At 37.8% G+C, this 21,580-nt stretch overlaps 1 protein-coding gene across 3 annotated transcripts in view; it reads right to left on the reverse strand.

Annotated features, from left to right (window-relative positions):
- Positions 1–262: 262 nt before the first annotated feature.
- Positions 263–21,580, reverse strand: part of actr3 (actin related protein 3) — a 66,751-nt gene continuing 45,433 nt past the window's right edge. For all 3 annotated transcript variants that reach the window (XM_043694021.1, XM_043694020.1, XM_043694022.1), the window contains 6 exons: positions 10,294–10,437; positions 7,493–7,666; positions 7,300–7,392; positions 5,735–5,860; positions 3,974–4,057; positions 263–1,581 (listed from right to left, as the gene is read on the reverse strand). In XM_043694021.1, coding sequence (XP_043549956.1) covers positions 1,486–1,581; positions 3,974–4,057; positions 5,735–5,860; positions 7,300–7,392; positions 7,493–7,666; positions 10,294–10,437 — 717 coding nt within the window. In that variant the 3' untranslated portion in view covers positions 263–1,485. The remainder of the gene's footprint in view (positions 1,582–3,973; positions 4,058–5,734; positions 5,861–7,299; positions 7,393–7,492; positions 7,667–10,293; positions 10,438–21,580) is intronic.

The following is a 21,580-nucleotide window of genomic DNA, read 5'->3' on the forward strand; positions in this document are numbered from 1 at the left end:
AGCTTGGTGTTGGCCTGCTAACGTTGTTAAGAAAAGTTGAGTGAAGACAAATGACAATCTAATAAACAGAAACAAGTTGATGCTATAGAATTACTATTGATATCTTTGCAAACGAAACTTGTAGAACTCAAATGAACCTTCACTTTCATGAGTGGTTAATTCAATTCAAAAAGAAATACAGGTCTCTTTTATTATGCCTAGTTGAAAAAGTGCAAGTGTGAAGAAGTTTCCATATCTAAAATAACCAGTCACAGCCAAAATGTTTAAAAAGAATTTTGTGCCTTTATTGGAATGGTGCAAGGCATTAAATACACCACTTTGATCATTAGATTATTTGGTTTAAATCAAAATGAGGCTCTAGAACTACAATACTGGTCCAACAGTCTTTTTTTTGCAGGAAGAAACAGAAGAAATGCATTCAGCATTTAGAAAGCACTAGCAGGCATCTGTTAGTTCGAATAAGAAATAGTTCCTTAGTTCCCAAAGCACTTGCGGAGTTAGCCATATTTGATATTCGGAAACAGTTTGTTATACTTTTGGGGGTGGACTGAAGTCACAAAGTCACATGACTTGTACAAACTGTTTCACAGCCTCTTAGATGCTGATACAATTTTGTTGAGACTTTTCTGAAAAGACTTTTTTTTAAAAAAGAGCATAGATACACTAGTCACTGCTGTACACATAAGAAATCCAAATTTTTAAGAAATGAAAATTCACAATGTAACCCTTTGAACAGTTAGTGCTGGAATGTTGCTTCCTCTGCTAAGAAAGTTTCAATCTGTTCCAGCAGAGCTTGATGAAATGTTCGTAATTTAATTATATACAGACATAGCAGCAAGATGTGCTAACAGTAAAACATACCACCCAAAAGGTAAAAAGAAGCCTCCAACATTAACTAAAGGGTAAGTATATCTGTTTCAAGTTCTCAGAAATCCACTTCTCATTGCATTTTATTTTTCTAAACTGATGTGTACAACTTCTACTGACCAGTACATTCACACTCTTTCACTAATTGTTAGTTTCCTTGTCATTTATTATTTTACTTAATAGATAACCTAATTCTCTCATTTTCCCCACCTGATGTATAAAAAAATCAGTATGAAATATAACAAGATCTTGCATTGTACACATTTAAGTGTACAATTCAAGTATGGTAGAGCTGACATCCTGTTCTCTCAAATCCCATTTTGGATTTCCCACCAACAAATGCATTATCTTAGGGCATAATCGGATCTAAAACCATTATAGAATGTTCTTACAAACTAATCCAAAGTGTTTAATAAAAGAAAAAAAGTTTATATTTTGGCTTCGTTCAATGTAGCCCATTTTAAGACACTCAATTGTTAAATTAGCCAGCCACACACTGTTTGGTCATCCATTTTTAAAAGTCAAGCCATTTTTTTTTATATAATGCAACACCAGTCATTCAGCCATAACAGGCCCCAAAAGCAAGGCTCCCTTCAGCCCTCAATATCAAGATCAGCCTTAAGACATGACTCCAAATACAGGGTTATGGCGACAAATGCTGGGGCCAATCTCCTCATAATCCTTTTTGGTGTGGCATACCTGGTAGAACTCCGGCTGTAAGAAATAAAAATATTCTTCTGTTAAAGGTTCAAAAGAAAATGCTCATTACTGTAGAATAATAAGTTTTGCATTTGGAAATTGTTCCACTAAAATATATTTCAGTGTCAGTAACAAAACTTGTAATACCACTCAACTTCATATGCTGTCTAATAAATTTACTTCGCTGTATGACTACTTTTTCTTATTTTACTTTTGAGAATTTGTAACAATTAAGTTTTGTCACCTTTAAAGTTTAGTCATTTTGTAACCTTACTTAAACCTGAACAGCAGGTTAATAAGTAGTTGCTTAGTACTACAGAAATTGAATAAGATGAAAAATACATGTTACTAAAGTTCTCCATCTTGCACACATATGGACTTCACAAGAATGTTAAATTTTAACCAAACACAATAATATGCGCTACCGGAAGAAAAAGGGTCAACTCCGAATGGCCGACATATTACCACGGACAAAGGAATGGGGAGCTACAGGTTCCCCAAACTCCCAGATAATTTCATTGCTGGTGTAATGCCAGGTTACGTAGGCTGTACATCTGACCAATGGGCTGAGTGATTCATACTGCCTCAATTACTTGGTCAAACTACACTCAACCAGCCGACACTTGCAACACCTAAATCAAAACCTGCACTGTTTGGTGCAACTCCATGATTGGCAGCACTAGAACAATGCTATGAGAAATAATTTAAGATAATTAGTTGAACTTGTGACTGGCTCATTTATACTTGCCAGAAGTGATGTACATTTCATAGAAATTATCTGCAGAGAACACGTTCAAAACTTTGTCCCAAAAGCAGCATTTTCCATCCTGATATTCACCAAATCTCACTTATACTTAGCAGCATAATTTATATTACAAACCCCCCACTATGCCATTAAACATTAAAAGCTCACCAGCCTTCGGAAAGAAAGGACATTCCCTTGGACCACATCTGTTCATTTTTTTTTTTAAAAAGGTAACTTAATGGGATGAGGGTATCTCTAGCAAGACAAGTATTTATTGCTCATTCAAGTGCTGCAATACATTGATAACGCTGTAGTGAATGAAATCCCAGGATTTTGACTCAGCAACATAAATTAATGCTGCTATTATTACAATACAGGATACTCCACGGCTTGCAGGAGAACTTGCAGATGAAGGCAACATATTACCTTTTCCTTCGAGATAGTTCATGTTGCAGGTTTTGAAGGTGCTATTGAAGCAGCTCAGGTTGCTGGTATATAATACATACTGCTGCCACAGTGGCATCAGTAATGGAGGAAATAATTATTTGCTTTGATATGGTAATGACTTTGCCTTGGACTATGCAGAGCATCTTCAGTATTGAAGCTGCAAATATGCAGGCAGGTTGAAAGAATTTTCACATTGCGACTGCAGAATGGAGGGCAGGCTTTGGGTATCAGGTGCTAAGTTCTTCATTGCAACATTCCTAACCTCTAACCAGCTCATCACTGTATTTATATGGTTAGTCCAGTTTTTGGCGATTATAATCTTCAGGATGTTGACATTGTGAAATTCAATGACAGTTACATCAAGGGGAGATATTAGATTCACTCTTGCAAGACATGGTCAATGTCTGGCACATCAATGGTATGGATGTGACTTGCCACCTAGCCATACAATCTGAACGTTATCCAGGGATTACAGCATGTAGACATGATTGATGCCGTATTCAAGGATTTACAGATGATATTCAAAACAAACTGACACAAGGATAGCTTTGTTTGGTGGAAGCTTGAGTCAGATATACAGCACGAAAACAGACTCCTCAGTCCGACTTGTCCATATCCCTTTAAACTCTTTCTGTTCATATACCCATCCAGATGCCTTTTAAATATAATTGTACCAGCCTCCTACTTGCCTCTGGCAGCTCACTCCATACTCAGTGAAAACGTTGCTCCTTACGTCTCTTAAATCTTTCCTCACTCACCTTAAATTTATGCCCTCTAGTTCTAGACGGTCTCAACCCAGGGAAAAGACCTTGCATATTTACTCTATCCATGCCCCTCATGATTTTATAAACATTTATAAAGTTGCCCCTCAGCTTCCGATGCTCCAGGGAAAACAGCCCCAGCCTGTTCAGCCTCTCCCTATAGCTCAAACCTTGGCAACATCCTTGTAATCTTTTCTGAACCCTTTCAAGTTTCACAAAATCCTTCTTCTAGGAGGGAGACCAAAACTGCATGCAATACTCTAAATGTGGCCGAATATGACACTCCAACTCCGACACTCAATGCACTGACCAATAAAGAAAATGCTCTTGCCATTCTGCAAAGGGTTTTACTACTTACCAAAGGCTAAGTTTGTCTTTTAAATGTTAAGAGATTAGTACACAGACTAAGCACACACATGTATACAGAAATTGAAATTTCAAAATGTTTACTCACAGTGGATGCAAGCATAGAACCTCCAAACCAAACGGCATATCTCTGCATGTGGTGCGTGATCACTTGAACATCAATTGGTTTAGGCTACAAAAAGAATGTAATCACATAAAAGAACTGAAAATTTTATTTCAAAATTCAAGCAGTTAAAGTGGTTTCCAATAAAGCATAAAATTTCAATCTATTCTGTTCATCTAGAAGGATGTTAAAACTTTAACTACAAAACGACAAGAAACTGCAGCACTATTTTTAAAAAAACTTACAAAGCACAGATGTTGCATTCCTCAATATTGGCTCCTTATATATCCCAAGCGTTTGGACACTTGCGTCAAACAGCATCCAATAGGTTTGTCGGATTTTCATCTTAGCCAATACATAAATTACAGACTATCATATCCTATAACTGGAAGTTATGAACAATCTTGGGGATGACAGCAATTTTTATCAAAAGCACTCATCTTACTTCCTTTGTCTCCTGCTGCAAACTGTTGTGTTACAGAAGGATGGTGGTAAGACTGTTAAACATGATTGTTGAAGATTGAGAACTTTATATAAGTTCCAGAACACATTGCTCTAGGAAACTCATTCAAAAAGCATAGTCTGAATTCCTCATCAAGGCAACGTTACCAATTTGATTTGCCTAATTTACATGTAGATTAAAATCAATTATCGCCATCATGTCATCACAAGCATCCAGCCTTTCTTGTATACTTCTTCCTACATTGTGGTTACTATTCAAGGCCTGCAGATGCCACCTACAATTGACACCCCCACCCCCTAATGATTTGTCATCTCTCGTATCCACCTGAACTGTTTCTATAACTTGATCTCTTGCATGAAGGAAATCTCCACTGCATGAATACCACTGATTAGGAGTTCTCTCTTTAGTTTCCTACTTTGCTTAAATGACACAGATTTAAGTATCCAATCTTCATTATTCTGCAATCACATCTCCCTATTGGCTATCATATTATTTTTCATTAACTTCAATATGCACCATCAATGCATGTACATCATTATGAATGCTGCATGCATTCAGATATTGAACCTTCAGTTTTTTTTTTAAATCTTGGTAACATCTAATTTAACTACTGGTTTTTCCTGACTTCCTGCCTTCTCAGACCTTCATGTCCACAGTAACAGATTGCTTTCCTGCCTTGACAATTCTTTGATTTGTTGCTTTTGTCCACATTTGATTTTTCCATCCCTGCCACAAAACGCCCCAGTTGTGTAGCATGGTGGCACAGTGGTTAGCACTGCTGGCTCAGACTGGCACTGACCCAGTTAGATTTCAGCCTTTGCTGACTGCTCGCATGGAGTTTGCATATTTTCATGTCTGCAGAGGTTTCCTCAAGGTGCTCCAGATTTCTCCCACAGCCCAAAGATGTGCACGCTAGGTGGATTGGTGATAGTAAATAAAAGGTGACGGGAATAGGATGGGTGAATGGGAAGGGTGGGTTTGGAGAATTGGTACAGACTAAAAGGGTGAAATAGCGTTTATCTGCAGTGCAGGGAATCAATGATTCTACAAATGGCAAGAAAATATCTAGAGATACTTCAAGATAAGCACTTGAATAATTTTGATACAAGTTAGCAGAAGTGTGCAGCTACTCATCAAAAAGTCAATGTGAAGCATGATAAGCAATTTTGTCTCAAAATAACTTCCAAATAAATAATTTTAATTGGAATTAAATATGGTTAGCAAATGGACCTCTTTGGTCTGTATTTTGCACCTCCATTTTGATTTAAAAAAATTACACAAACCTTTAGTTTTCCACCACTCAATTCTTCACTGAGTTTAAGTCTGGCATCTACTGTCCTCTTTAAATCTCTTTGTAAACGACGTCCAAAATCTCTAAACATGGTTGAACCACCAGAAAGGACAACATTCTGAGAATGAAACAAGAATTTTCAACCTTAACGCACCAAAAGCTTTGCACAACTTTCATTTTTATCCAAAAGATGCACAAATTTCATAAGATATAATAAGATATTGCAAGAGATTGTACTTATTCACTCTGAAGAAAACTAGCACATGTGCATGCGCAGGTGTGGGAAGGAGAGTTCGAGCTTGGCTTTTTTTGTATTTTAAACCAGGTAACCAAAAGATGAGAAATTCAAAGAGTCAAGAAATAGGAAGAATCTAGAATGTTGCTTTAAATCCCAACAGTATCTGGAGCATTCAAGAGCAATTAAATTGTACGACTTGAAAAACATGACACTTAGTTAAACCAAAATTCGACTGCTGATTGAGTTCCAAGAAAGATCACTTTAAAGGGTTAAACATAACAGTAGTAGTAGTAAGTTTGGAGAAAAGTCAAACATTAGAAACAGAAGTTGGATTACTAGAATAGGAGGGAATATGCGCTTATGAAGGCTAATATTATTAAAATTGTAGCTTTGTACAAAAAACTTCTCTGCAACATATTCAATCAAAAATACAAATGTGACGTTTGAGGACAATGCAGCAAAAACACTATGGAAGAAAACTGCATCTTCCAAACTTTCCAGTAGTCAACCCCCTTCCTTAGGCATTCAACTCAAACTTTCATGCAGGAAACATTAATACCTGGCATCAATTTCTCTATACATTAGTACTACTATATTTTGCTATGGCTTACTGCAACATATTGTAAAGGCAAATGAAAAAGAAAGAAATGTGAATAATACTTAGTGTAGATTAGCTCCAAGAATTGCAGAAAATTGGTCAACAGGGAAACAAGTGAAACAAGCAATGTAAAAATGAAAGGACACAGCTGGTCTCAGATATCACATTGATAAATAGAGAAAAATATTTTTCCCAGCGTTTAGTGCACCATTGATTACTACAGATTAATATCTAATAACTCGTCAACAATTCCAAAACCAAGTAAAATTAATGACAAAAAACAGATATAAACAAAGACAGACCATGAATACATCATTCAGTCCTTCAAGCCTACTCCACCATTCAGCATTACCATGGCTGATCACTTAATTCAGTACCTTTTGATCGCTTTATCCCCAAGAACTAAACCTATCGCCTTCTTCAAAACATTCAATGTTTTGGTCTCAACTGCTTTGTGCTGCAAAAACATTCTACAGCCTCAGCACTCCCGGATTGAAGAAATCTCAGTCATAAGTGTCCCGCCGCTTAGAATGTAAACTCTTGTTCTGGACCTCTAGTAATTGGGAACATCTTTTATATATTGATCCTGTCTCATCTTGCTAGAATTCTGAAGCAGAAAAAGGAAGTCTTGGATTTAAATGTTACTGTACCTTAAGATCTTTTAAAATCAATTGTTTTTCAAGTGTACAAGGCAATAACACCAGACACTTAGACCACTAACCTTATAAAGTGGACGTCTAACATCAATGGGGCAGTTCTGAATGACTTCATCTACGACGTCAGAGATCGGCTGTGTAAAATCAGGATTTGCAAACTGTAAGAAGAAAGGCATTGCATTGGTCAGTGATCAAACCAGACAACAAACTCAAATTGCAATTACGTGCACTGAGAACTCAAGTATAACAAAGATTTACCTCTGGATGGAAGAAAATTTCAGGGCCCAAAAATCGTTCATAGCCTACATCAATAGTGAATTCTTTCTTGGAGATGGCATTGACTCCAGTATACTGTTTAATCCATTTTGTACCATCTGTGTCATATTTGTTGAATTCTTTCACTAAGTCTGGGCAGACATAGCTAAAACGTTCCTTTAATTCAACAAAACAGTAGACAGAAAACAATCATTGCCAAGTCACCACGAGCTATCACAATTACCTTCAAAGTCAAAGTAAACCTTGAAATAATTAAAACGATTTGTTGAAAAATAATCCCTCCCATAAATATTCCAGTACAAAATTTAAATCGAAAATCCAACAGACTTTGAACGTCGTTATTTACGTAGCAAGCCTAATAGAGATTTTTCATGTTAAAATAATTGAGACGATTCACTCAAAGGAAACAGACCCGTTTAGTTTTGATGTTCAATGTATCTCGAGTGGTATAAGTCTCCCACAAAATAGCCCAGTTTTGTTTCATTGCTTGGTATGAGTAGACTGATTATAGTCAGGGTGAATGTGGGATTAAGATTAGTCCTGCCCTACAGCGAGGGGGAGGAAAAGGTCTCTGAAGGTTCTTCTGTAAAATTGCACATGCAGATGTTGGGCAAAGAAACTGCAACTTTGGGTTAACAACCTTTCATGGCCCAACAACTTGCTCCCAAAATAACTCAGATTCAGACAAACAATATGCACTTGGCTGAAATACAAGATGACTGCAAGATTGCTTGGAAGCCCAGCACAGGTAAAATAACTAAACAAGAGAAAGGGAGGGGTGAAAACTGAGAACAATGGAAAATAAAAAGGAATTTAAATCATTATTCAAAATGTTTACTACTATGCAATAAAACATGTTTGAATAAAAGCTTTCAATGTTATCAAAAGGTGATTTGCCTCAGTTCATTGACTGATTCCTCAATTCCACTTTTAATGGCTTGATAAACATATTTAATGAAGGCAGATGAATTCAGTTTGTTTGATCCAGTTTGCTTCAGCATACCATTCAAAAAACGACTCAATACTGAAATTAAGCTATCTTGGTTAGCTTATACAGGAGAGCTGTGACTAATTCCCAACTATCATACACTGAAACCTGTTACATTAGTGTGTAAAGTATATAAGACTGGCAGCTGCACAATAGTTTGCCTATTTTGTCAAACCAGAGGTGCAAACAAAATAATTCTTTAACAATGTACTTTGCTTTGAAATCAGACATTCCAGTACCACAATAGAAACACTTCAGTGCTCACCAGTTTACATTTGAAAAAAATACTTATCATTCAATAAAAGAATTTAAATGGCTGAAACTGTGACTGGAATCAAAATCAAGTTAACCTTGTGGCAGAGTCAAGTGCTAATATTTTAAATGTGGGACCACAGTGTATTGTTATTGCTTGCTGAAATAATGAAATGTTCATTTACTCTAAACAGGATGGCATCACTACTTATTGCCCAGGCCTCATTTTCCTTGCTGAGAAACTGGCTTGGTCATTTCTGAAGGCAATTATCAAACACATTGCTATAGGTTGAGTGTCACTACATAAGGTAGACAGATTTTCTTCCCAGCGAGACATTAGTGACCCAATAGGTTTTTATGACAATCGATGTCAGTTGATTTGGTCACCATTACTAAGACTAGTTTTCAATTCCAGATTTATTAATTAAGTTCAAATAAAATTTTCATTAATTATTGCCGTAGCAGGACTTTTGTTTGTTCACTTATGGATTGTTAACACCACTTTATTGTCCATCCCTGTTGCCCTCAAAGTGGTGTGCTGGAAAAAAAGGTGGTCGTGGGAGAGAGAAGAAAGAAAACATTTAAAAATATCAAAAATGGAATTCTGGTCTGCACACGTTTGGGGAGGGTGGGCAGGTGGGGATGCCCAGGATGATACTTGGTTTCCACAATTACAATGCAAAGTTACAAGGAATGATAATACTGGCCATGATCGTATCTCTGGAATTTAGGGTCTGAAGGTGTGATTTTGGCAAGGCTTTTCAAAAGATTCACATAGGATAAATAGAAAGAAACTATATTCACAGGCAGTAGACATTTGAAATCCTGCCCCACCAATGGCAAGAGATACTACAATTTCAAGGACCACTTCTGTTTGTCAATTTCCATTACAAGTCTTTTCACATTCCTGCTTTTGATTTGTTTCAATAGGCTTGAACAAGACTAGAATTGGTCAGGTAACCGTCGTCAAGGTGACAGCCAGTATTTCTGAAGTCACAAATCTGAAACATTAGTTCTTTTTCTTGCTCCACAAATGCTATCCAAGCATTTTCAGCACTTTGGTTCTACTTCATCATGGTCACTGTTGGATTAGGTGATAAATTACTGAAGGCAGTTTCCAATCCTCTTAATTACAGTTCCTAAAATACCAGCTCCCAGTATTTTCTGATGTTTAATCAGTTCTCTCAGTTTGGAGGGATTGAGCAAAATTTTATTCTAAGCTACAAATATCTGAACTGCCACCAATTTGGTGATATTCAGCCAGCAAATTTAAAGCTATTTTTGACAGACTTTTGGACTCAGGCAATTTGTACTTGAGACTGAACTATGCCAATGCTTCCCAGTCAGCCTCCCACCTTTCACCCAACATGAACAGAGTCCCCCCCTTTTTAAAAAAAAGCATAAATCTTAGGTTGAGCTTTTGCTCATTTCTGCTAATTCCTCATGACATGGTATAAAATTTCAATAAATAATGCGCAGGAAGCACCCATAAGCCTTCTCTACACAAAAGGATTTACATAAATACATGTTGCTGTTACTGTACCTTCACAGCCTTAGCTGTTTCCAAGGACTGCTCTGGAGGTATTCCCACCTCTCGATCTCTCAAAAGTTGTTGGATGAAGTATGTAATATCACGACCAGCAATTGGAATGTGCTTAATGCAACTACCAATCACGTACCCTTCAGCCTTTTAAATCAAAGGGGAAAAATAAGAGAGACAATGTTAAATATTGTTAGTCCAGACATTGACACACTTGTTACTACTGCAAAACACCTGGAAATCATACCAGATTGTCATTAGACACTCTTAATTATCATAATTTTGGCACAGGTCTTGGACCATTAATTACCATATAACCACTTCAGTTTCAAGACAATATAACAGTTACGCAGCGCATTTGTGGAAAGTCCTTATTTGATTTTGTGTGGTGTTACCACATTCATAACCTGTATTACACTTATAGATATGTTGACATCACTGTTTTACTCAGTGGAAGATCAATTTAATGTTGAATTTGAAACAAATACAAATCTCTCCATTACCTTGTCTCAATACATCTCTACAACACAGAGCAATCATTTAAAAACAAGTATTAGGATAGAAATCAATAAACTGGCAATCAATAGGATCAAAAGTTTTAAACGTCAACCAGCTAAGAATTCAGGTTGCAGCGAAGATAATAACTATAGGCAACCAAGACTGAAAATTTTCATTTATTTCAAAACACAAGACTGAATAAAAATCCAGCACAAATCAGCTCGGTATTCAAATTGCTCCAGACAATTCTTGGGAGAGTTATGTCTAAATGGTATTGGAACATCTAATTTAGATAAACAAGGCCAAATGGCCACATGGACAGATTAAGTACTAACTACATTTTCTAATATTATTTTAAAAAGTTCAACAGCATTCTAAAGCATTGTAAAAAAGGTTTAACATCCACGATAAATGGTTGCAGTCTTGACACTAACTTTACTTTCTACTCAATTTAAAAATAGTTTGTGTGCATATTACAAGCAAAACTTCTGATACAGAAGACGTAATAGCTGCAAGATAATGACACCGTTAGTGACCATTTGGCTCACTGCATCTGAATAGGTAAGAAAAATTAAAAACCCATCCGAGAGCTTTAAAGTTTCAAAGGGTGTACTGCTAAAATATTTCTCTAACTTACATGAACCTAATTACCTAAACTCTACTTGAGAACAAAGGAAAAATAATAAGTTGAGTCCATTCAACTATTCAGTCAGATTATTCATCCATACTGCAACAAAGCTTCACCAAGCTTGTGTGCGAAGATGTTTTTCTTAAACATTTCTGTTCATAACTGAACCCTCACTGAACAAAGGTGAGCTGAAGAGTTAACCTCATGGCTTGGCCAATATTTACTTCTCAAACATTACCACTAAAAAATATTGATGTCATTATCGTAATTGCTGTTTGAAAGACATTGGCAACACAGCAACCAATTTGAAAACAATTTTCCCCCATTATATTCAATCTGTCAAGTTTTTGTCTATCATCCTCACCACTTGCCTTCCCATTGGTCACCCACAAAACTTGGCTATAGTACATGCACTTTCCACATCCAATTAATATATACTGTAAATAATTGCCATCCCAGGACTATACAGTGCAAACGTTACAGATTGCCATCCTGATGATGCCCCTCTTTACTCCAACTGTCTTCAATTCATTAACCAATCCTCAATCTCTGCTGACATATTACCTCCAACACCATGGGCTCTATATTAAGTAACTTATGGTGTCTTATCAAACCCTTCTAAAAATTCAAATACATCTACTGTTTTGCCTTTACCGTTAGCTCGAACGAAGTAGATTAAGTTTATTTCCTCTTCTTGAGGTTACGCAGACTCTGATCAATCACGTTATGCATTTTGTACTGCTATTATTGCGAAGTTTCTTTAGCATTTTCTGTTTTTAACTATTTAGCAATATCTAACTTTATCAAAGTTAAAAATCACAACACCAGGTTATAGTCCAATGGGTTTAATTGGAAGCACACTAGCTTTCGGAGCGACGCTCCATCAGGGGATTGTCTGATTAATCACCTGATGGAGCGTTGCTCCAAAATCTAGTGTGCTTCCAATTAAACCTGTTGGACTATAACCTGGTGTTATGATTTTTAACTTAGTACACCCCAGTCCAACACCGGCATCTCCAAATCATAACTTTATCAGGATTACCACTTTCCTAAGTTGTCACATTTTCCACGTAGCATAAGTCATTGCTTTCTAAAATATCTGTTTATTTTTGATTATGGATTACTGGTTCATTCTCAGTCTTGGAGTGCAGGTTCACAGCTGAAATTAGAGTTGTAGGTATTTGGTATGCTTTTCTTTATTGGTCAGAGTATTGAGTGCAGGAGTTGGGAGGACATGTTGTGGCCGTACAGGACATTGGTTTGGCTACTTTTGGTATATTGCATGCAATTCTGGTCTCCTTCATACTGGAAGGATATTGTGAAATTTGAAAGGGTTCAGAAGAGATTTACAAGGATGTTGCCAGGTTTGGAGGATTTATAGGCTAGGGTTGTTTTCCCTGAAGCATCAGAGGCTCAGGGGTGACCTGAAAGAGGTTTACAAAATTGAGGGGCATGGATAGGATAAATAGACAAAGTCTTTTTCCTGAGGTGGGGGAGTCCAGAACTAGAGGGTATAGGTTTAATGAGAGAAGGGAAAATATAAGAGACCTAAGGGACAACTTTTTCACATGAAGGGTGGTGTGCGCGTGCAATGGGCTGCCAGAGGAAGTGGTGGAGGTTGGTATAGGGAGTCCAGAACTAGAGGGTATAGGTTTAATGAGAGAAGGGAAAAATATAAGAGACCTAAGGGACAACTTTTTCACATGAAGGGTGGTGTGCGCGTGCAATGGGCTGCCAGAGGAAGTGGTGGAGGTTGGTATAATTGCAACATTTAAAAGGCACCTGGATGGGCGTATGAATAGGAAGGGTTTGGAGGGATATGGGCTGGGTGCTGGCAGGTAGAAGTAGATTTGGTTGGGATATCTGGTCGACATGGACAAGTTGAACCGAAGGGTCTGTTTTTGTGCTGTACATCTCTATGACTCTATGGTACTGTAGTATTGTACAGCTCAGTTCTGAAGTATGGATGGCTCTACTGAGACTTGACAAAATTGGTGAAACTATTTACAGTTAAATGACAGAGAATCAGTGATTGTTACTGTCACATTCCAACACTGAACATGGAATTCAGCTGTATCAGCATTATGCATAGATGACAGTGTATTTAAGATAAGTCTTAAAGAAATGCTTCATACTGTCTACCTGGAAAGGTGGTGGTGGTGTAGTGGTAACATCATCAAATCCATGCAGTTTGCAAAGAACCTACCCATTGAGTCTGACCCTCCAAAGAACATATGATTCAAATAGCCCCCTTCCGTATCTCCATACCCCAACATTTACCATGGCTAATCCACTTAACATGCACATCTCTAGATACCTCAGACAAGTTCCTATTGTCAATCCATCTAACTTGCACAACTTTGGACTGTGGCAGGAAACTGGAGCACCTGGCAGAAACTCAAAGACAGGGGAAGAGCATACAAACTCCGCACAGTCCACCGATACTGGAATCAAACCCAGGTCCCTGGTGCTTGAGACAGTGCTAACTAATGACCCATCTTGCCACCAATATCTTAGAGAATTTTTTTTCTAATGAGGATAGGAAAAATATGACAACTCTGGACAGATATCACAGGTTAATGTGAACATGGCTTCAAACAAAAAGGATGAAATTTGAATTTAATAAAAAACTGGAATAAAACGCATGAGAATTCCTAGAAGAATGGCATTACAACCAGAACTTTCAACACACATTGAATTTGATTCCATTTATCACCCTCCAGGAAAAAAAAACAGGAAATGACATCACCAATCCTAGGAAACTCAAACAAATAGAAAACGGGCTACACCACCAGTGCTTCATTCGGAGGCTCACTGACGATGTTATCTAGTATGGTGACTAAGCGTCTGAAAATGAACCTTCTAGCTCACGAGCAAACCTACATCCAGAATCACAACCTGAGCTACAAATCTTCTCAAAACTCACTAAAACGTTCGTGTGTTGGCAACCTATTGATTGTTTGAAAAACCTGTCGAGTTAAATATTGTTCTTCAAGAAAGGAGATTTGCTGTCCTTACCAGGACCAGATAATATGCAACTCCAGATATAGGGTTGACTCTTAACTGTCTTCTGGACAACTATGGATGGGCAATAAATACAGGTCTACATTTTGTAGATGAATAAAAAACGAAGGTGTAGTTTATTCTGATTCTGTTAATGTGAAAACATACAAATTAATAATCTCAAAGTAGAGAAGCTTTAGTCAGCTGTCAGTAGAGTTTCATATTGAATTTCCTAGGTAGAATTTCGCATTTAGAAGGTGAAAAACATGGGTCAAAGAGGAGTATTTTACACTTAAATAACACCAGTTACAAGGATATGAAGACATAATTAGCTAAAGTAAACAGGGAAATTAAAAGAAAAGATATTACAGAAGCAGTGAGACATTGAAGTTATTGCATAACACTCAGCAAAGCTACATTTCAGAAATGAAAATATGTGTTGCTGGAACAGCGCAGCAGGTCAGGCAGCATCCAGGGAACAGGAGAATCGACGTTTCGGGCATAAGCCCTTCTTCAGGAATGAGGAAAGTGTGTTGTCTTATCGAAAAGGAGAACAGGCTTAAAGCGGTCATATGGTCTACTTCTTTTCCTACTTCTTATGGCCTTATGAAGCTGATTGATACTACATAGTTGAGGGCCAACAACCTTACAGCACTTGTGTGAAGAGATGTGTAAAAATCTTTTGAACCACTTCCACCTTCAACACTCCTCATCATTCATTTGCTAAAGTTCTTTTCTTCTATGAATTCCTGTAAATCCATCTCTTCCGTCCAACCCGCAATAGATGATGTGTGTGGAGGTGCAGGTGAATCTGTGGCGGGTATGGAAGTTTCCTTTGGGGCCTTGGAGGGAAGTGAGGGGGGAGGTGTGGGCGCAAGTCTTGCACCTCCTGCGGTTGCAGGGGAAGGTGCCGGGAGTGGAGGTTGGGTTGGTGGGGGGGTGGATCTGACGAGGGAGTCACGGAGGGAGTGGTCACTTTCTCCTACATTTCAGAAAGCCAGACTCAGACGGAGAGATCTATTGCTAACTAAAGACATTAAAGAAAACAAAACAGAAAAAACAAAATGTGAAAATCAATGGTACGTCAGAGAAACTGAATTAAACACAAATGAATGACTAAATAAAAAAGAGAAAGAGTTGGATAGAGCTCTCAAGGATAGTGGAATCAAGGGTTATGGAGATAAGGCAGGAACACGATAGTGATTAAGGATGGTCAGCCATGATCATATTGAATGGTGGTGCAGGCTCAAAGGGCAGAATGGTCTACTCCTGCCCCTATTGTCTAAAACATATGAGAAAGCTGATGAACAGAAAGTAAACATTTCTACAAGTATTTCAAAAAGAGTAACTAAAGCTCGTGTTGGTCATCTAGAATGTGTGTGTTTGGGAAAATCACTAACAGAAAATAAGGAAACAGCAGAAGTTGAATAGGCCTTCTCTGTGGAGGACATAAAAACATGTTATTATTACTGAGGTAAAAGGAAGGCCCAACTTCAAACAATCTCAATCACCATAGGAAAAAAAAAACACTTGGAAATTATTACAACTCAAGGTTCACAAGTCTCCCTGGATTTAATACCCTTTGTCCTATAGATTTTTAAAAATGGCTGCCGTGATTATTAGATGACTCTTCTACTCCGGCTGAGTTCATAGGTGGCTGTACAACCCAATGTGGCTTTCACCGACTCTGCCCAAGGAAGTAGGGAGACAGAAAGCAGTAATCAACAACCAGTTATCTTAACATTTAGTATAGGGAAAATTTTAGCACTCATTAAAGATATTGTACAGTAGAATATTGAAAAAATCATAATCAGGCAAAGACAACATGGTTACCAGGAAGTAACAGGTAACATGAATGACAGGAAACCTATGAATGTGACGTCTTTGGAATTTAACAAGGCGCTGCAATGGTTATTTAGCAGCGCCAAAGTGACAGAGGCTGTTTACAAGCTAAAATTTATTCCATTAATAAAAAGGAGACTCATTTGCTCTTCATATTCTAAGTCACACTAGTCTAATACATCCAGAATTATTAACCTATCTATTTTGAAATTCTCATTTTCAAATCTTTGCATAGGAATCAGAATTCAAGAGGAAGAGAGCTCAGTAACCCTCATGCTTTTTACGATTTAGAAAGATCATGATTGATCTACCTTAAATTCACTTTCCTGTCTCTCCTCATGCCCCTTGATGCCTGAAGAATAAAAACGTGTCCATCTCAAATATATTCAATGGAGCATCCACAATTCTTGAGGAAAGAGATTTACAACCCTGAAGAAATTTCTCATCGGAGTCTGAAATGATCAAACATGATCCTCAGACTGGCCTGTGCACAAGAGTCCCAAACCTGCAAGGCAGCTCTCAATGCCTATCCTGTTGAGTATTTTCAGAATTCTGTATTTTTAATGAGATGATCCCTCATTCTTCTAAACCCCAGTGTATCTCTATTTTCCTTTACTGAATAAATTGACTGTTTACCTCAGGAATTAAGTGAACCTTCACTGCACCATCTTCCAGCTCAGCGAACAAACTTACAACCCGAACCACAACTTGTGCTACAAATCTTCATAAAAATCACATGTATTTTTATTTGATCACTTAAATTTCTGAGCTTAATAAAAGTTACAGTATACCAACAGAAAGAAAGAAAGAAAGAAAGAAAGACACACACACTTACAAATCTGTATTCAAATTCTGATCTCCTGCTCAACTTTGGTTTTAATCACTTCATTTGCAACAATGGCTTCATCTGCCTAAGACATAAGCTTCATTTTTTCACCTCAGATGTGCCTGAAAACTTTGAATATTCATTTTTCTGCAGCTCCTAATGTGGCACAGTGTCAAAAATATGCAAAATAATGCTCCCGCGAAGTGCACTGGAATGAACACTAAATTAAAGGCACTATGTAAAATGTATGTTTTGTGTCATTTCAAGATAGATTCTAATAAGCTCAAATGGATTGCTCAGAAAAGATAACTGCAGCTCAAGTACAGCTTTGTTTGAAGCCTCGAAGGTCAGAATGTGCAATTTGAAACAGAGGAGAAATCAGATCTTTAAACCATTAACTACTCCCATAAGACAAGTGCCTTAAATAGACTTACCTGGGTGTCAAACAAGGTTAATTGTTGCTGCTCAGTGAAATCTGTCATTAGATTGGTAACTGCATAAATATATAACTCTCCCCTTAGACAGCAGCAGACAAATCGAGGTCACCAAGAAACTAGCTGGAAATAATCGTTCAGTTGTGCTACTTTCGTACATTAGAAATGCTATATTTTAGTCAATCAATTGCAGAGCCAAATATACAATAGCAAGGAAGTTCTGACAATGCCAATGTTACTGTTGGCAAATAATAATTGTAGGAACACACCAATACTGGATAGTGGCATAAGGTGACTCTGGTATGAATGTGGAGGATGCACACCGTCAGCTGGATGAACATTAAGGTGGATTAGATCAAGAATAGAAATTTAGGATTCAAAGTGTATGCTGAATACTGTCAGAGAAAGATAGCCAACTAGACAAGATAGAAACAAAGACTAGACAGCTGTGTCCTGGCAACAACTGAAAGAAACAAAGGGGATAAGAACAGAAAAGGAAAAAAGTAGATAATTTTCTTAGTCCTCACCTCAATGTTAAGAAAAACTGAAGTAGCAAAATGTGTAAACACCAGTTACACTAGTGAAAAATGGACGAATGACCCCTTTGACATCAAAAACGTGTCAGTCGCTTCGTTAGCGTGTTCTTAATATTACATTCTTAACATACACTGCAGTCTTCCTTAGCTCTCTCCCTTTGCAGCAACAATTGAAGTCCTCAGGTTTATGAACATTTGTCCACGTAAATATCTGACTCCTTATTGGGGCAAATATAGCTCCCAGTCTAATAGCAATTGTATTGGCCTGGAATGATCACAATTAGCCTTGACCAAGGTTAAACCCAGGTGGCAGAAAGACTTCTGCTCAGTCATCTTTTACCAAATGGTCTTAACCCTCTTGTTTCACTGACCAATCTTCCATCAACCAAGAAGAAAAATGTATTTCTCTTGCTTTTGAAAGCAAAGAGGATAAGAACGTGGTTTAAAAACAGTTTAATGTAACATTTTTATTGTTAAATGAAACTACAATCAAGAAACCGGAGATCAACACTGATTTTTCATGGAGCATGCATTAGAGGGGCAATAGCCCAAATTCTTACCTTTTCTGGCAAGAGACTGAACGGAAAACAAGATTGCAAATAAGCAACCAATGGCTGCTGCAACAATGTGGTCAGAAAGCAATATCACAACTATGGCTTCATTTGGCAGGAACAAACCATGAAGGATATCTACTTCATTTTTGGTCAGAATACATCCAATAGAACAAATAAATACTTAATGGCTAGGTCCCTAACCATGAGTGTTGCACTTCCACTTAGTCTGTTCATCTTACTGCTTTTATTTCCTACTTCCTCTTCAGTTTGTTTCCAGCTTGGTTGCTCTTGCACATCCCATCTTCTGTGCTCTGCCCTGCCCTGCTGCTTCCACTTCACGGTCATTTCCTGCCAAGCATTAGACTTGCTGCCTTTGTATTGGTTATTGCCTCAATGTCAGCTATCTCCACATACTCAAGACAAGCTTGGGTTGCACTTCTTTATCTGTAATAGCTCGCACTGTTTCAGATTCTATTAGGTTTTTTTTGAAACCACAAGCTTTTGGAGCCCTGCTCTTTTTTCAGGTAACTAATGAGAGAATACATTGGACACAGAATTTATAAGTAAAAGATCAAATGGGCATACAACTGATGAGAACGTATTGAACAAACCTAGATGGCTATGAAGTCTTTAAATCAGTAAGGATGGAGAAGCAGGTTCCAATTGATTCATATAAATGCCAGAATTTCTTTCAAGTCACCACTAAGTGATAACCTAATGTTTTATCAGTTTAAAAGAGGTAACATCTCATGTCAGACAGTGCATTTTTGGTTTGAGGCCTTATTTAGAGTCTATCTTAACATTGACTGTCGACAGATTGCGGGTGTAGTGCTGGAAAAGCCCAGGTCAGGCAGCATCCAAGGAGCTGGAGAATCAACGTTTTGGGGATAAGCCCTTCATCAGATATGAAGGCTTAAGCCTTAAGTCTATTTTCCTCCTCTTCGGATGCTGCCTGACCTGCTAGGCTTTTCCACCACTACACACTGAATTCTGATCTCAAGCATCTGCAGTCCTCACTTGCTCCTGGTCTACAGATTGTGCGCTTTTTCAACAAAATAGAATATATCTGCCAAGCCAAATCTTTTGACCCTTTGATCTTTTACCCAAAAGGTCTGTGTCTGAAGTATTCTCTCACTAGTTACCAATGAGGAGGGGGGTTCCAAAATCTGGTTTCAAATAAACCTGGACTGTAACCCAGTGTCTTGTGATTTTTGACTTTGTCCACCATAGTTCAACACCGGCACCTCCACATCAAATTCTATCATTCTTTCCACAGCTTGAATCTTAATGGCTTTTCCTACTCACTCCCTTCCAAAGGCAGTGGCACTAGCTCCCCAGGTGTCAAAAAAACACTGTTCTCCCTTCTTTTATAAATGATCAACGAATCAAAGCAAATATATTAAAACCTTAAAACACCAAAAATAACTTTGAGCAAAAAAAAACAGCAGGTAATAAATACAAAGAGTAAAACAATTTTCATTATGACCTCGCATATTTTAGGGTGTTGGAGGTGATTTCCTCGAATTCCAGGAGCAGCAATTACTGTTTTATATGCTGTTGCATTGTTTTGGAACTTGAGAGATAGTGAGGAAAGAGATCGATCTGAGACGGGTACAGCTGAGAACAGAATGAGTCAAACAGTCAGGGACAAGGTACGACTAATAAATTAGACTGCATTTATTTCAATGCAAGGGGCCTAACAGGGAAGGCAAATTAACTCAGAGCATGGTTAGGAACATGGGACTGGGATATCATAGCAATTACAGAAACATGGTTTCAAGGATGGACAGGACTGGCAGCTTAATGCTCCAGGATACAAATGCTACAGAAAGGATAGAAAGGGAGACAAGAGAGGAGGGGGAGTGGCATTTTTGATAAGGGATAGCATTACAGCTGTGCTGAGGGAGGATATTCCCAGAAATACATCCAGGGAAGTTATTTGGGTGGAACTGAGAAATAAAAAAGGGATGATCACCTTATTGGGATTGTATTATAGACCCCCTAATAGTCAGAGGGAAATTGAGAAACAAACTTATAAAGGAGATCTCAGCTATCTGTAAGAATAATGGGGTAGTTATGGTAGGGGATTTTAACTTTCCAAACATCAACTGGGACTACCATAGAGTTAAAGGTTTAGATGGAGAGGAACTTAATTGTGTACAAGACAATTTTCTAATTCTGTATGTGGATGTACCGAGAGAAGGTGCAAAGCTTGACCTACTTTTGGGAAATAAAGCAGGGCAGGTGTCTGGGGGAACACTTTGGGGCCAGCGACCATAATTCTATTAGTTTTAAAATAGTGATGGAAAAGGGTAGACCAGATCTAAAAGTTGAAGTCTTAAATTAGAGAAAGGTCAATTTTGACGGTATTAGGTAAGAACTTTCAAAGCTTGATTGGAGGCAGATGTTCGCAGGTAAAGGGATGGTTGGAAAATGGGAAGCCTTCAGAAATGTGGTAACAAGAATCAGAGAAAGTATATTCCTGTCAGGGTGAAAGGGAAGGCTGGTAGGTATAGGGAACGCTGGATGACTAAAGAAATTGAGGGTTTGGTTAAGAAAAAGGAGGAAGCATGCGTCAGGTATTGACATGATAGATCGAGTGAATCCTAAGAGGAGTTTAAAGGAACTAGGAGTATACTTGAGGGAAATCAGGAGGGCAAAAAGGGGACATGAGATAGCTTTGGCAAATAGAATTAAGGAGAATCCAAAGGTTTTTACAAATATATTAAGGACAAAAGGGTAACTAGGGAGAGAATAGGGCCCCTCAAAGATCAGCAAGGCGGCCTTTTGTGTGGAGCCACAGAAAATGAGGGAGATACTAAATGAGTATTTTGCATCAGTATTTACTGTGGAAAAGGATATGGAAGATATAGACTGTAGGGAAATAGATGGTGACATCTTGCAAAATGTCCAGATTACAGAGAAGGAAGTGCTGGATGTCTTGAAACGGTTAAAAGTGGATAAATCCC

The sequence above is a fragment of the Chiloscyllium plagiosum genome, chromosome 7 (assembly GCF_004010195.1).
Source record: "Chiloscyllium plagiosum isolate BGI_BamShark_2017 chromosome 7, ASM401019v2, whole genome shotgun sequence".
Lineage (NCBI taxonomy): Eukaryota > Metazoa > Chordata > Chondrichthyes > Orectolobiformes > Hemiscylliidae > Chiloscyllium > Chiloscyllium plagiosum.